Source organism: Vulpes vulpes, chromosome 4 (assembly GCF_048418805.1).
Source record: "Vulpes vulpes isolate BD-2025 chromosome 4, VulVul3, whole genome shotgun sequence".
NCBI classification, from domain to species: Eukaryota; Metazoa; Chordata; class Mammalia; order Carnivora; family Canidae; genus Vulpes; species Vulpes vulpes.
The window spans coordinates 85,248,982-85,262,653 of NC_132783.1; the positions used below are offsets into that span (position 1 = coordinate 85,248,982).

Below are 13,672 nucleotides of genomic sequence, written 5' to 3' on the forward strand. Positions count from 1 at the left end.
GACCCCAGGATCATGCCCTGAGCCAAAGGCAGCTGCTCAACTGCTGAGCCACCCAGGTGCCCCAGTCCTGTACATTTTAATTGGGGGGGTGGGGGGGCTTATCAACCTCTAAAGGGTAGAACCTCTCCAAGCCAAGTTGGGAATCTGGCACTTGGACGTGCTTCTCTCTCCCCCACAGGACAGTTGAACAGGTTCTTCTGGTCCATGTTTTTTTTCCTTCTCAAAAGTCCACTATGAGCCTCTGTCCTCAAACCAGAGATAACCTCCCTTCTGCCCCCCTCCCCCCTCCCAAGGACTGAGAGCATCCAGCAAGTTCCGGGCAAATTGCTGTTTTCAGGATTTGTGAAAATAATGCTAAGAGATTACCAGGTAGCAGTTCCAGCTATGACTTCTCTTTTCCTGACCCTTCCATCCAATCTTCTCCATTATTTTTTAATTACAAAGGCAGGGTAATGCATGTGCAAAAATCACAGAACATATGCAGTGAAAAGCAGAAACCCCTCTTCCACCCACCTTTCTCAAACCTACTCCCTTCCCCACTCCCTGCTAATGTTTGCATTTTAATAGAAACAATAGCCACAGTATCTTTTAAGATCCAAAGAGCAGGGAACTCAGGCACTGAGAATTAATGGCAATGATAATTATAATAGTATACAGTAATAATAAACTAACATTTATGCCACGAATAATCATGCCAAACATTATGATTGCATTTAATGTATATATTTTAAAATGTAATTTGTTCTGGTTGGGAGATCAGGGAGGTGTTTTGGAATCTAGATCATCCTTAATCCCTCACAAACATGCAAATATTGCAGCAAGGGCCCTGGAAACCTCTCCTCTTTCCTAAACTCCCTCTTTTAGAGTGAAAGGAGGCTGCTTCAGCAACAAAGACCATTTTGTATGCAGACCTCCAGATTTTTTTTTTTTAATTGAAATCTGAATGTGGTGAGTCTGAACTAGGGGCTGGGGCATGATTAATTACAGCAATCATCTTAACCTGCCCAGGGGTTGGGCCTGAAAGAAATGAGGCCAGGCTGAATAGAAATTCGACTAAGGATAGGTAGGAATGCTAATAAAACTTTGTTAACTGGCCCTGTCCTCTCCACTGGTGATGCACAGAGTTGGAGGATTTTAAGAAATCAGTTCCTGTTTCACTGGTTCTGGACGACCCCAGAATCAACTCCCTTGATTGCAAATAAACAGGATTTTCCTTTTTGTCCGCAGGAATGCGATGGAGGAAGAACTCTAGGGGGAAGGGCCTTTTCTGCCAAAGGATAATAATAACAAAGATGACAGTAGGAATAAAATATTGCCCTCTTCATCAAGGGTGATAAAGAAATGTCTAGTGGTGTTGAACTTTCTCACTCTCCATTTGCAAGTGTTAGAGCTCCAGAATTCATAGGCTCAGGATTAGTTGCCCAGATCTGATTTGAACTTTCTGTTCTGTAGTCCCCATGAATATACTGTACACGTTGGGGTACCTGTCTCAATTTTGGGTACAGGAAATAGGATCACAATTACAGGGCTTCTTGTTGACATAGTACTGCAGATGTCTGAGCACACATCTTTCCTGAAGTGTATGTCTTCGTTATGTATACCCTGAGTGCCTAGTCTTTGGAAGCTGGGGCAGAGGAGCTGTGGGAGAAAATGGGGTGAGGCAGGGGTCTACTGCAGCTCACTCTCAGTTGCCCACTGGAATGGAGGGAGGGAACTGAAGAAGAATCTGGATGACCCCGTGAGCAGTCACTTCCCCTCCGTGCTTCTGGGGCCAAAGTGGAAAGAGATGTGTTCAAGATGAAGCCCCAAGCAAGATGTGTCTCCGCTGTTCACTTTTGTAAACTTCCTGTGTTGGGAAGGAATCATTTATTCACCTCCTGGGCCAACCTTATCTCAGCATTCCTTTGCTCTCTCCCCCTTCCAAAGGGAGGGCCATATTACCTGAAGAACTTTACCTTTGTTATTTAATTTTCCTTTTTGCTCAAGAAAATGATGAGGAAGTAGCAGGATGTCCTCAACCTTCCTCTTCCGATTTTCTTTGACCCAGAGATACAGATCCTTCTTCTTCTCCCTCCTTTCCTGTTCTTCTCCCTCCTACTTGTTCTTCTCTTCTGAAGATAACTTCCTAAGCTGAAGGCAGTAAGGGAAGGTGAATCCAGTCTGGTTTTAGAGGAGCCCTTCCCCGCCAAATTCAACAAATTTCTCCTCTGCTCAAGAGCTTTCAGTAGTTCTATGTTGTCATCAGCTTACATTTCAAAGCCCACGTCAATCTGAGCTAGCCTCATTTTTTTTTGTGATTTCCCCTATTATTTGTCCCTTACCTAGTCAGCTGGCCCCCTGGGTGTGATCACCTATCGGAAACAAGAGGGGTGGGGGCGCAAAAACAGCTAAAAGCCAGGCAGAGGATGGGAGAAGTGGGAGGGGTAGGGGATGAAAGGATTCTAAAAGACCTTGAGTGACATTGGAAATTTGGGGCTGTGTTATTAGCTGATTGGGAGCATTGAAAGATTTCAGGTGGGTCCAATCAGGCTTTTAGGATGATCACTCCAGCACTGTGCAGAGGAAGGAAAAAATAGTGAGGAAGGCCTGGAAAGGTAGAAAAGATCCCTGCCTACTTTGGCGTCATTGGCAGAGTGTCCACAAAACAGTCTGTGCTCAGAAGACACAGCTGTGTATGGATGCTGGGGCACGGATGAGATGACCTCAAGCACCCTCCTGCTGGGGTGAGAGTGTGTATGTTCCCATTTCATCTGTGAGTAGGTTTAAGCCTGTTTCCACATGCCCTCTCCTGCCAGTCCTCTCCCCTTCCTTCTAGGAAGGCCAAGGTGGAAGGTGGAGAGGGCAGTGTATCAGGACTGTCAGGGCCTGGGTCCACTTCCTCCTTTTTGGGCAGGAAAGGCAGACGAAAGTGGACAATGGACCAGAGAGGCTGCATCCAGCAGAGAAGGAGAGAGGAGCATGAGGAGCTGGTCTGTGGGGCAGAAGGCCTTGGAAGATTCCCTTTGATCCCCCTTATCTCTGGAGGGCAAGCCGCCTTTTTTGGCCTGTAGGACCTTTTGTTGCAGCATTTCCTGAAACCCCTCAAAGTAAACACAGCCAAGTCTCTGTTCTTAGAGTTCCCCTCTGCTATGTCTGCTCCTCCCAGCAGAGAGAGGGGCAGGCAGGTCAGCCCTCAGAGGTCAACACCGCTCATCAGGATGCTGACAAGAAGGGCCCACATTACAATGTGTTGGCACCAGGCCCGAGAGACAATGATGATAGCCACAATATGCTTAACCACGATCGTAATTATCATCAGCTGCACAAACAGGGGTTTCTAAGTGCTGTTTAGACACACGGAGCAATGAAAACAAAAGCCCTGGGAACACCCTCCTCAACAGCGGTGGGAGCTACAATCATCAGTGGGGTCTACTGAATTGAGGTAACTGCAATGCAGGACGTCAGACCTGGAGCTTGGCACTCAGGACTTAGTTTCCCCTTCTGTTTGGATGGGGCCGGTACTCACCGGTGGGAGGGAAGGAGGGAGGGGCGCAGCGGCCAGTCAAGGCCAGGCCGACTCTGGTGATAATGTGACAATGAAGTGGTATGTGGTAATAGCTTCCTGCATCCTGGGGATGGAGGCACGAAGGCAAAAATTCACAGGGAGAAAATGTGGTTCCTTTCAGTTGAGGACAGACAGGAGCTGCCCACCCAACCTGGTGCAGGAGGCAGTAAAGGCCACCTTTCGCTTGCCGCTGAGTGGGTGTGTGTTGGGGTGGGGGTGGGGGTGTGGAATCTGACCGCATGGGTGACTTGGAGCTTCACAAATAAGAGGGAGAGAATCCGAGAAACCTGAAATTTTGGGGACACCACTGACTCCCCTTCTCGAGGGCTTATCCCTGTCAGCTGGGGGGCTGTTAGCTATTCGTAGGGAAATCCGATCGCCCCTTCCTCCCGCCCCACCAGGTGTCCTTTCAACCTCCCCGTGTGCCGCTGCCCCTCCAGGGCGGGGAGGGGACCTGGGTCCGCGGCCCTCCCGCCCCGCGGTCGCCGCAGTTATGTAACCTGGGTTGTGAAACAGCGGAGCGGCCGGCTGCCCGCGCCCCGGGCCAGCTAACGGCTCGGACCCGGCGCCCCTGGCGCGGAGCCCCCTCCCCGGGCCGCCCGCACTAACGAGTGGGGCTGCGCGCGTGGAGCTTGGGGTGCGGGGTGCTCCTGTTCCCCTGGCCCCCCGGCGGCGACGGCGCTCGGGGGTCCAGGGCGATCGCGTCGGAGCGCGGGGCGCTGGGGGCCCCCTGGGGGCGAGCCTCGGTTCACCTGCGCGGGGGCCGCGGCGCAGGGCGCGCAGCTGACCCGGGTCCCAGCACCCGGCCGGCGCCTCGGGCTTCCGCCGGGTCAGCTGACTGCTTAGTGCGGAACTGCGCGCCCCGCCGGGCCGCCCGCCGCCGCCGCGCTGGGTGCTCCGCGCTCGGTGCTCCGCGCTCCGTGCTGGGTGCTCCGCGCTCGGTGCTCCGCGCCCCCACTCGGTGCTCCGCGCCGCGCGTCCATCCGGTCGTCATGGCCGGGCTCGTGGTCAGTGGAACTCAAGTAAGTCCGCCAGGACGAGCCCCGCCCCCGCTGGGGGCAGTCGGTTTGGGGAGAGGGAGTGCTGGGGGCAAGGGGCCGCCCCGAGGTTAGTAAGGGCTCCTCGCCCAGGCTCAGGGGGGCTGCTGTGTCTGGTGCTGGCGACTCCCTCAGCCCCCCTTCTGGCTGGCACACCCCCTGGGCGTGGGGGAAGAGGGGAAGGCCCCCTAGGTCGACCAGGCCCCTCGGTGCACCAGGCCCCCTAGGCCTCCTCTGTCCCTAGGGCTCAATGCTTAGGCCAGCAGGGCCAGTCCTCCCTCAGGTAGTCATCCATGCCCACAGCTGATGGTAGTTTCCGGGCGCATTAAAAGTGTGTAACCTCATAGTCAGGAGAAAGTAACTTTGGTCAAAGAAAACCTCTTAATATATTCGCCTTTACACGAATGAAGTTGAAACATTTATTTATTTATTTTTAAAGATTTATTTATGATAGACATAGAGAGAGAGAGAGGCAGAGACACAGGAGGAGGGAGAAGCAGGCTCCATGCCAGGATCCCACGCGGGACTGCAAGATCGGGCCCTGGGCCAAAGGCAGGCGCTACCGCTGAGCCACCCAGGGATCCCCCGAAGTTGAAAAACTTAAAGTTTAGGGGCGTGTGTGTGGTTTATTTTTTTAAGGAGTCCAGGATGGCAGAAATATCTAGGTCCCGCCAAAGACTGCATTCCGGGGAGGCTCTAAGTATGGGGGCCACACTGCAGACTGCCTCTGGATCCTAAGCAGAGGGCCCTTATTCAAGGCAGGTAGAAGGCTAAAGTCCTCTGGTTTTATTTCGGCACCTGATTTCTTTTTTTTTTAGTTTATTATATGATTGATAGACAATGTTTTATTAGTTTCAGGTGTACAACAGTGCTTCAACAATCCCGTACATTATACTTTGCTCACCACAAGTGTAGTTACCAGCTGTCACCATACAACGTTATTACAATATTATTGACTATATTCCCTAAGCTGTACTTTCTTATCCTCATGACTTATTTTATAACTGGCACTTTGTACCCCTTAACCCCCTTCACCTATTTTGCCTATCCTCCTCTCCTCGTCCCCTCTGGCAAGCACCAATTTGTTCTCTTGTATTTGAGTCCGTTTTTGTTTTTTATTCATTTTTTAGATTCCACATGCAAGTGAAATCCTATGGTGTTTGTCTTTCTGTGACTTATGTCACCTAGCATAATATCCTCTAGGTCCATCCATGTTGTCGCAAATGGCAAGAGCTCATTCGGCACCTGACTTTTTGAACAGGTGTCTGTGAGGAATGGCAACATTCCAGTTTCAACTCTGGGTGACAGACACCTAGCCTCACTTGCTTTCAGCCCTGTAGTGAAGCCTCAGGTGTTCTTAGTCATTGCTGGAGGGATGCTGGGCCCAGGTGGCTTTTACCTTCTGGAAAAGCCAGGTTTCTCTTTCTAACCTCTGATTAAGCCAACCGTCTTCTCACCTTTCCTTGCATGCCCTAGAGAAATAGCTCTGAGGTTTTGAAGCTCTCCTTGGATTGCCTAAGGGAGGTAGCGTCAGGCACAGTTAGATTTTTGAGGTTACTTTGGGCAAATGTTTCCACCTTCTCAGGGTTCAGAAGTGAGCAGGCCAAGGACAGACCAGCCTGTGGGAAAGGTTAAAAATAATGGGTACAGGGGATCCCTGGATGGCTCGGGGGTTTGGCGCCTGCCTTCGGCCCAGGGCATGGTCCTGGGGTCCTGGGATCAAGTCCCACATCAGGCTCCCTGCATGGAGCCTGCTTCTCCTTCTGTGTCTCTGCCTCCCCCCGTCCTCAAATAAATAAATAAAATCTTTTAAAAAATGATGGGTACATTTCTATGGCAGGGAAAAGGATTTTGGGGATTTAACCTGCCTGCCTTTAGAGGGAGGAGCTGGAGGAGGGGACCTCTGCCCAAGAATGGCCCCTTCCCCGCACCAGTCCCTAGGTCTCTGCATTTCAGACCCAGCATTCTTTGGGTGTAGCTTCTCCCAACTTCATGAAGCACTCGACAGTAGGGCTAAGAACTTTCCTGTGCTGCCTCTCTTCCCCCGTGTCCCTAACTTGGTTTTCCTGTACCTCTTGCTTTTAGCCCACTCCAAATGGCTCAAAGGCAATCCCTAATGAGAGGACAGACTAAGAAAGTACTCCTGGGGTGTTCATCCCCCATGTCCTAAACCTCCTAGGCCAGGAGCTCTGTGTGGCAACCCTGGAGTTTAGGGCCTTTGTAGCATCCTGCCCCTCTTCAGTTTCTAAAGACAGCCATAACAAGAAGTAGTTCCTGGAATGTGAGTCACATGGCACTTCTCTAAGTTTGGTGGAGCCTACTTTAAAAAAAAAAAAGAAAAAAAAAAACCTTCCCATGAGCCCATAATGTTGATCCTGTTTTTACTGCAATGCTGCTTATATATACAAACACATAACCAGATAGAATTTTTTCTAAGTTCAGAGAGACCTATCCCCCAAATAAAGAGATGGTTTAAGTGCATAGAAGAAAAAACCCCCACCGTGACACCACTGAAACAATTGAATGAAATGGATGATGTTTTGTTGAAATTAGGCCACTGCTTTCAACACCACGGTGGGCTGACTGCTGTTGCCTGGGGTTTTAGGAGTTCACGGGCCTACATCAGCCCTCTTTCCACTCTTCTCTGTAAAAATCTTTTTATTTAACATGAATCTGACTTCATTTGGCCTTCTCTTGGCTTGAGGGCATCATTTATATCACCAGTAAGTCTCCAGTCGTCTTTTTCCACTAGTTTTTGACAAAGTAGCAACATTGATCTAATTGTAGATACAAATGCAAACTTGGAATTCAGGCACTGAAATTTTGTGCCCAAGAGACATGGGACTAACAAATCCCTTTCTTAGGGATATTAGTCTCATTCAACTGTTTACTGAGTGGCCACTAGGTGCCATGGACAGTGCTGTGTACTCTTCTCCTTGCTATAGGTAAGTTAAAGATCTAGGACTCACTGGGCTATTTCACCAGGATTGACTAGGTAACAGCCAGGTGCTAGGCATTTAGAAATGTTAGTTCCCTTATTCTTTACGTCTTTTGGATGCAGTTTGTGTTAGACTAGTTTACAAAAGAGGAAACAAACTCTCTTGAGACTGTGACCCAGCCAGGATATCAGCTAGTAAGTAGTAGCACAGGGATGGTTTCTACTCTGACAGAACTTACAGTGCTGCAGATTTAAAATCGGGGAGCTTCTACCCCTGGCTGGGGTGAGGCCTCAGAAAATAACCATCATCTCTATAAACAGTCACTAACAAACCTATCATCCTCCGAAATGCCTAGGGGGCCAGACTGTTCCAACTGCAAAGAGAAATCTGTAGTCTTCCTCAGTTTGGTAATTCCCTGTGGCTTCTGCTCGGAGGGGCTAGGGATGTGTGTATGTGGGGATTTTGCACAGACATTCCTGACTTACTATCCAGTTTCCCTATATAGGGATCTTCCTATGTTTTCATTTCCTTGATAATGGTGTCCCTTTCTGTTACTATTCCACCCAGGGTAGAAGTCTTGGGATACTGGTGATAAAGGGTAGGCAAATGAAAAGTCAAAGTTTGGGTTTTCATTCTAAAAGTGATTGACTAAATGCAATGATTCTTGTTCTGGATGTGCGCTTGCTTCTGTGGCATTTAGGGTTTTTAAAAATTTTATTTACTTATTCATGAGAGACACACAGAGGCAGAGACCTAGCCAGAGGAAGAAGCAGGCTCCTTGTGGGGACCCTGTTGAGGGACTCAATCCCAGGACCCCAGGATCACGACCTGAGCCAAAGGCAGATACTCAACCACTGAGCCACCCAGGGTTCCTATATTTAGGGTCTATAAATTTCAATTTCCCTTCTCTTATTTGCTCAAGAAGCAAACTCTTTTTGGCCTGGCTCTTCTGCCCTTGTTACATTCGGTAATCCTCTGCTCCGAGAAGCTTCCTGACATCCTGAGAGGTAATGCCTTCCACTCAGGAGCATGTCCTAAACATGACTTTCTTCTCATCTTGAGCGTTGATTGCAGCACCTGGCAGTGGCCGCTTGCTGCTCTTAAGCCTTGTCACACTGACTTGGACCCTTAAATGTGGTTGGCTTAACTCCTATCTCTGAATGCTCCCAGTTTACCATGAAGACTGGCAGGGGTCTGGTGTCCAAGCATACAGATGGCTTATCAAGTTGGTTTTCATACTAAATTTTAGAGACTTGGTCATCACCATGCAACAAGTAGTGCTTTATTTAGTTTTCCTGGGATCTTGTGTTAAGGTATTGCAAGAAAACAAGCTGATGAAAGTCTTGTTAGGCATGTAAATGAGCTGCAGCTGCATGGTGATAGCTGTCCTTGGTGCTCCTTTTGCCTCTGAAAGGAGATCCTACAGAAGAAAAAGGGGAGCAAATATCCCTCTCTTTCCCTAGGTTCTGACGTTCTTCTGGGGCTTTCAACATCCTATCATGAGGTAGTTCACGACCATTCAACCAGGAAGACACATTTTTGAGGCCAAAACACGATGATAGGTGCATCACTGGTGTTTATTGATCAAGAAAATCCACATCCACATGTGGATTTGTAAGAACTCTTTGTAGACCAAGTTGGAAGTTCCTATGCCTGGTGCAGGACTTTGGGCTTTATCAGACAAAGCTGTCTTACACTGGGCATGCTGCCGAAGTCCTAGTTACTTTGTAAGAACATGGGATTTTGAGAAATTGGATCCCTATAATATTTTAAAATTTTATTTATGAGAGACAGAGACCTAGGAAGAGGGAGAAGCAGGCTCCCTGCAGGGAGCCTGGTATGACTTGATCCCAGGACCCCAGGATCACAACCTGAGCCAAAGGCAGAGGCTCAACCACTGAGCCACCCAGGCGCCCCCTATAAGGTTTAGTCTTTGGTGAGTCTATAAGGACAGAGCTCAGCTTCTACATCTAAACCTCAGCCTCTATGTTGTATATACCCTAGAGATCGTGAATAATGGTGCATATAAGGTGGGGGTGCATGCTGGGGTGAAAGGGATGGGTTTTCTGGTGATTTCCATGGGCCTGCAGATATTGTAATCCAGAAACTGCTGCTGATCAAATGGGTATCCTGAGGGAAACTGAAGTCCCTTATATCCCCAGTGTCTTCTTGCTGTAGGATTTCCATCTCTACTTGGAAGCAGAACTTTATTATACAAGGAGTTCTGAGGAAAGACAGGTCCCATGTAGAAAAGGAAGGTTGCTAGATTGTTAGAGACCTTTATTTTTTAGCTTGTGTCTTCTGGAGTCCAAATCATTATGTTGGCCTCAGCCTGTTTTGTTTTTTTTTTTGTTCCTTCTCGCCTACTCTCTCTCCTCCAAAAGTGAAGTTATTGAGGGAGTGAATGCAAGATACCTACTGTCAGCAGTCTGTTCCCATTGGCTAGGACAGGGTTGGGAACAGACTGGGAACAGCATATTAGAGTACAGTGTGATTTTTTTTTTTTTTAATTAGGCAGAGTCCTGTGAAAGTGCTGTTTCTGTAGTTCTAAGATTGAATATTAGTAAGTCATAATGTTCAACTTAATATCTAGTGTTCTCTGTGGCCACCATATTCTTGTTCTCCATTAGGAAGCATAACCCCCAGGGGAATCTCTTTTTTATTCTCATACCTGAGAAAGGGTCAGGACTATAGCCATATGATAGGCCTGAGTTTTTACCTGGTGGTGGTGGGGTGGTTAGGGAGTCATTTAGGGAAGTATCATATATTTTGATCCACTGGCCAACTCTCACCCATGGGTTTGTTTTATGGATTTTGGAGTTAGTGGTCGAATTGGCAACTATCTGTAAAAAATGGGTTTCAAAGATTGAACAGTTGGAGCCTTGAGAAAGCCCTCTGACCTTCCCACTATCAGAAATTCTGCATCAAATTTCAGTTCAGCTCTTAATATTTGGACACACACTAGGTTGTTAATAGTGATGATAAAATAAGTAAAAGAAGACCTAAGGGAACAACCTGCAACACAAGTGGGATAGGTTGCAAAAGGCTCCCTGGAGAAAAGAGACTTGGAAGCTGTGGCCACCCTTCATTTCCCCGTCGCCTTCAAATCTGCTTTGTCGAGAGTGTGGGGGACATTTTATACACAGTGGTAATAGGATGCGATTGGCGGTCTGGGAAGGTTTTCTTGTCCAACCCTATTTGTTCCAGCACCCTGCAGGTTGAATGCTGGTAAGTGCATCTGCTGTATCTTTTATGAGGTAATGTGCATAACAGGGTATTTGGGGGAGGGGGGAAGAGAGGAGGAGAGGGAGGAGGAGAGCCAGAGGGGCAGCTGTTGGAAAGGCCCCTGAGCGAGAGGCTGATTGCTGTGATTATATCAGTGTGCTCTGACATGGGGGCTTTTTTGGACACCTGAATCTGGCCAATTTTAGTCCAATTTCCATTGTGCTAGGATTAGTCTCCATCATGCTAAATGTACCAGGAAAGGGGAGCTGTTGGCAGAGTCCTTGAAGCCCCCAAAGCTGATTTGATCAGGAAAACAGTCACAATTGTGGCCTTTCTGTGTGTGTGTGGGGGGGGTGGGGTGGGGTGGGGGGGTGGGGAGCATGCGTTGCGAGTTGCGGAAGCAATCTTCGGATCAATGACTCAGGGTTGGGAGCAGCTGGGTGATTTCCGTTTGCCACATTGTTTCTGTTCCATTTAATTTCCAGGTGTCCTACATAGGCCAGGACTGCAGAGAAATTCCAGAGCACCTTGGCAGGGACTGTGGACATTTCGCAAAGAGGCTTGATCTGAGCTTTAACCTTCTGAGGTATGTACCCTTCACAAGATGCAGACCAGGTCAGGCAGGCCCAGTCCCCATGGTAACGGCCTGCAGGTGAAAGTTACCATCCAGTTCTGCAGGGGGTGTGGGGTCTGAGACGTGCAATCGCACCCCTAAAGAGGGACTTTGCTTCCGATGAGTCTTCCGCTAGCCTCTCTGTGCCACTGAAAAGGCTGTGAGCGTGGACACCTCCATCTCCCCTGAGGTCCTACAAGAGGACCATTGTGGCGGTACTTTGTTCTTTTCCTTTCTCACTGATACCCATGCAGACAAGTTATACTCTTGGGGAAGGAATAAGTTGGAAAATGGTCTTGCATTTTGGGATATTTAGGAATGCTTTTCTGGATAACCCCGTCTCCCAAAGATTTGCCAAATCACAGGTAGGGTGTGTGTGTGTGTGTGTGTGTGTGTGTGTATGTTATCATTCTTTATTTTTCCTTTTTAAATGAGTTGAAACCTTAAATATTTGCTATGATTTCTCCCAGATGGTATTTCAGAGTAATTCAGACACTGTTGGCATGGGGCAGGTGGGAGGGGAACTCTAACAACTGTTCCAATCTTGGCAAAGGTTAACTGGGATCTTCTATATTATTCCATTGGAGATTACAGACAGTTACATCATTTCTTCATAAGAAGTTACCATTTGTGACTGGTTTGGGGGCTTGGAAGAGGAAGTAGAAGGTACTTGGAAAGCCGATATTGGGGGATGAATGAGCAGGGGTCAGGGTGGTGGCTCTTCCTAATAATCTGGTTCCATGTGGAGCTTTTCTCCTAAATGCTCCCTTGAGCTGTGCTGTCCTCCCAATGGAACAGACTCTTGGGATGGAAGGAGAGATGAAGAGCTCAAATGCCACCCCAGGACTCACACACTTTCGTATTTCCCGCGTTGGAGTCTTTTCTCTCCCAGCCTATGAGTCAGGACACTTGGGAATTAAGCATTTGAGAGAAGATGGACAAAACTCAGGGTATTAAGGCACCAGCAGGCAGAGGGAGTGACTTTAAGCCAAGAGAGCCTTTTGGGCTGGTACTTACTGAGATGCATGGTCTTCAGGGAAGGAGTATCCAGAAGAGTATGTAGAAGAGAGTTGACACTGAGGGCATTTTCTCCCTTACTCCCAAAGGAGTCCCCGCTGCTTCTGGGGAGATATGGGAACTGAAAAGTCACAAAATAGTGAGTAGTGATGAGAGGATGCCAAACAAAGAAATGCTGACTCTAAAGAAATTAAGGATGATTTTTGGTCCCGATACCCAAGGGCAGGACAAAAGTACACAGCCTGACCTGGACGGTGCCTGAGACGTGTGCCCCTTAAAAAAACCTCCCCAGTGCAGACTCAGGGGAAGGTTTCTTTGCTTGAGCGTTGGAAGAAGTTCTTTCTGTGTGACTGGCTTCCAGAAGCTTGGGGCATTGTGGCTCAGGCTGTGGCTGCCTTGCTGGTGGGAGCCCGGATGTGGGCTGGGGGGAGGCTGGGCCCCATGAGGGAGTGTGTCAGTGGGGACAGGTCATGGGACTGAGCTGTCAGGTCTGAGGAAACAGAGCTGTCTTTGTCAAACTCAGAGGCCCTGCCTCCCTTTGGCAGAGAAGGGGCTGGACCCTGGGAGACGTACGTGTGTGTGTGTGTGTGTGTGTGTGTGTGTGAGAGAGAGAGAGAGAGAGAGAGAGAGAGAGAGAGAGAGAGAGAGAGAGATCTGGGGCAGTGGTGGGAAGGGGCTATGGTCTCTGAGGGGCTGGATGTATAAGGATTTATCATAGGAAATGACAGGTTCTAGAGGCAGGGCAATCCAGTGAGAGGAAGGTCAGTAAAACAAATTTGGAGGAAGGGGGGTTGTGAATCTGATTCTCCTTTGTTGAGAGGAGATCATTTCTGTAGTGTTGAGTTTGAGATGCTATCCCCTCTTTTGGTGTGTGATCACCATGCTCGGTTACATAGCTAGATTGGGGCGGGGATGGGTGCTGGAGGGGTGAGGTCTAAGGTTCAGGAAGAGTTTACGTGAGGACTTGGTTAAGCTGGAGGGACTTACAGATCAGAATGGAGAAAAGCAGCCCTGACTTAACGTGGGTGTGTTGGGGCTGGATCCTCTTTGACTGTCTTATAGTCCTAACTGGGGGGATGAGGGGAGGTGAGGCTTTCTCTTGGGAGTCAGGGGGAGATGTGAGCTTATTTAGGCACTGGTCTCTATCTCTGCCTTCAGCTGGATCAAAATCCAAGCTGTTTTAGCTAATTCTAAAAAAAAAAAAAAAAAAAAAAAAAAAAGTGGCTGACAGGAGAGAATAAATGAAATAATGTGAATCCCCAGCCCACATTCTGTAGAAAGTTTCTCTCTGGCTCTG

At 48.5% G+C, this 13,672-nt stretch overlaps 1 protein-coding gene across 1 annotated transcript in view; it reads left to right on the forward strand.

Moving 5' to 3' along the window:
• The first annotated feature begins 4,358 nt into the window (after window positions 1–4,358).
• Window positions 4,359–13,672, forward strand: part of LRMDA (leucine rich melanocyte differentiation associated) — a 1,011,591-nt gene continuing 1,002,277 nt past the window's right edge. The window contains exons 1-2 of the mRNA XM_026005124.2: window positions 4,359–4,566; window positions 11,231–11,331. Coding sequence (XP_025860909.1) covers window positions 4,537–4,566; window positions 11,231–11,331 — 131 coding nt within the window. The 5' untranslated portion in view covers window positions 4,359–4,536. The remainder of the gene's footprint in view (window positions 4,567–11,230; window positions 11,332–13,672) is intronic.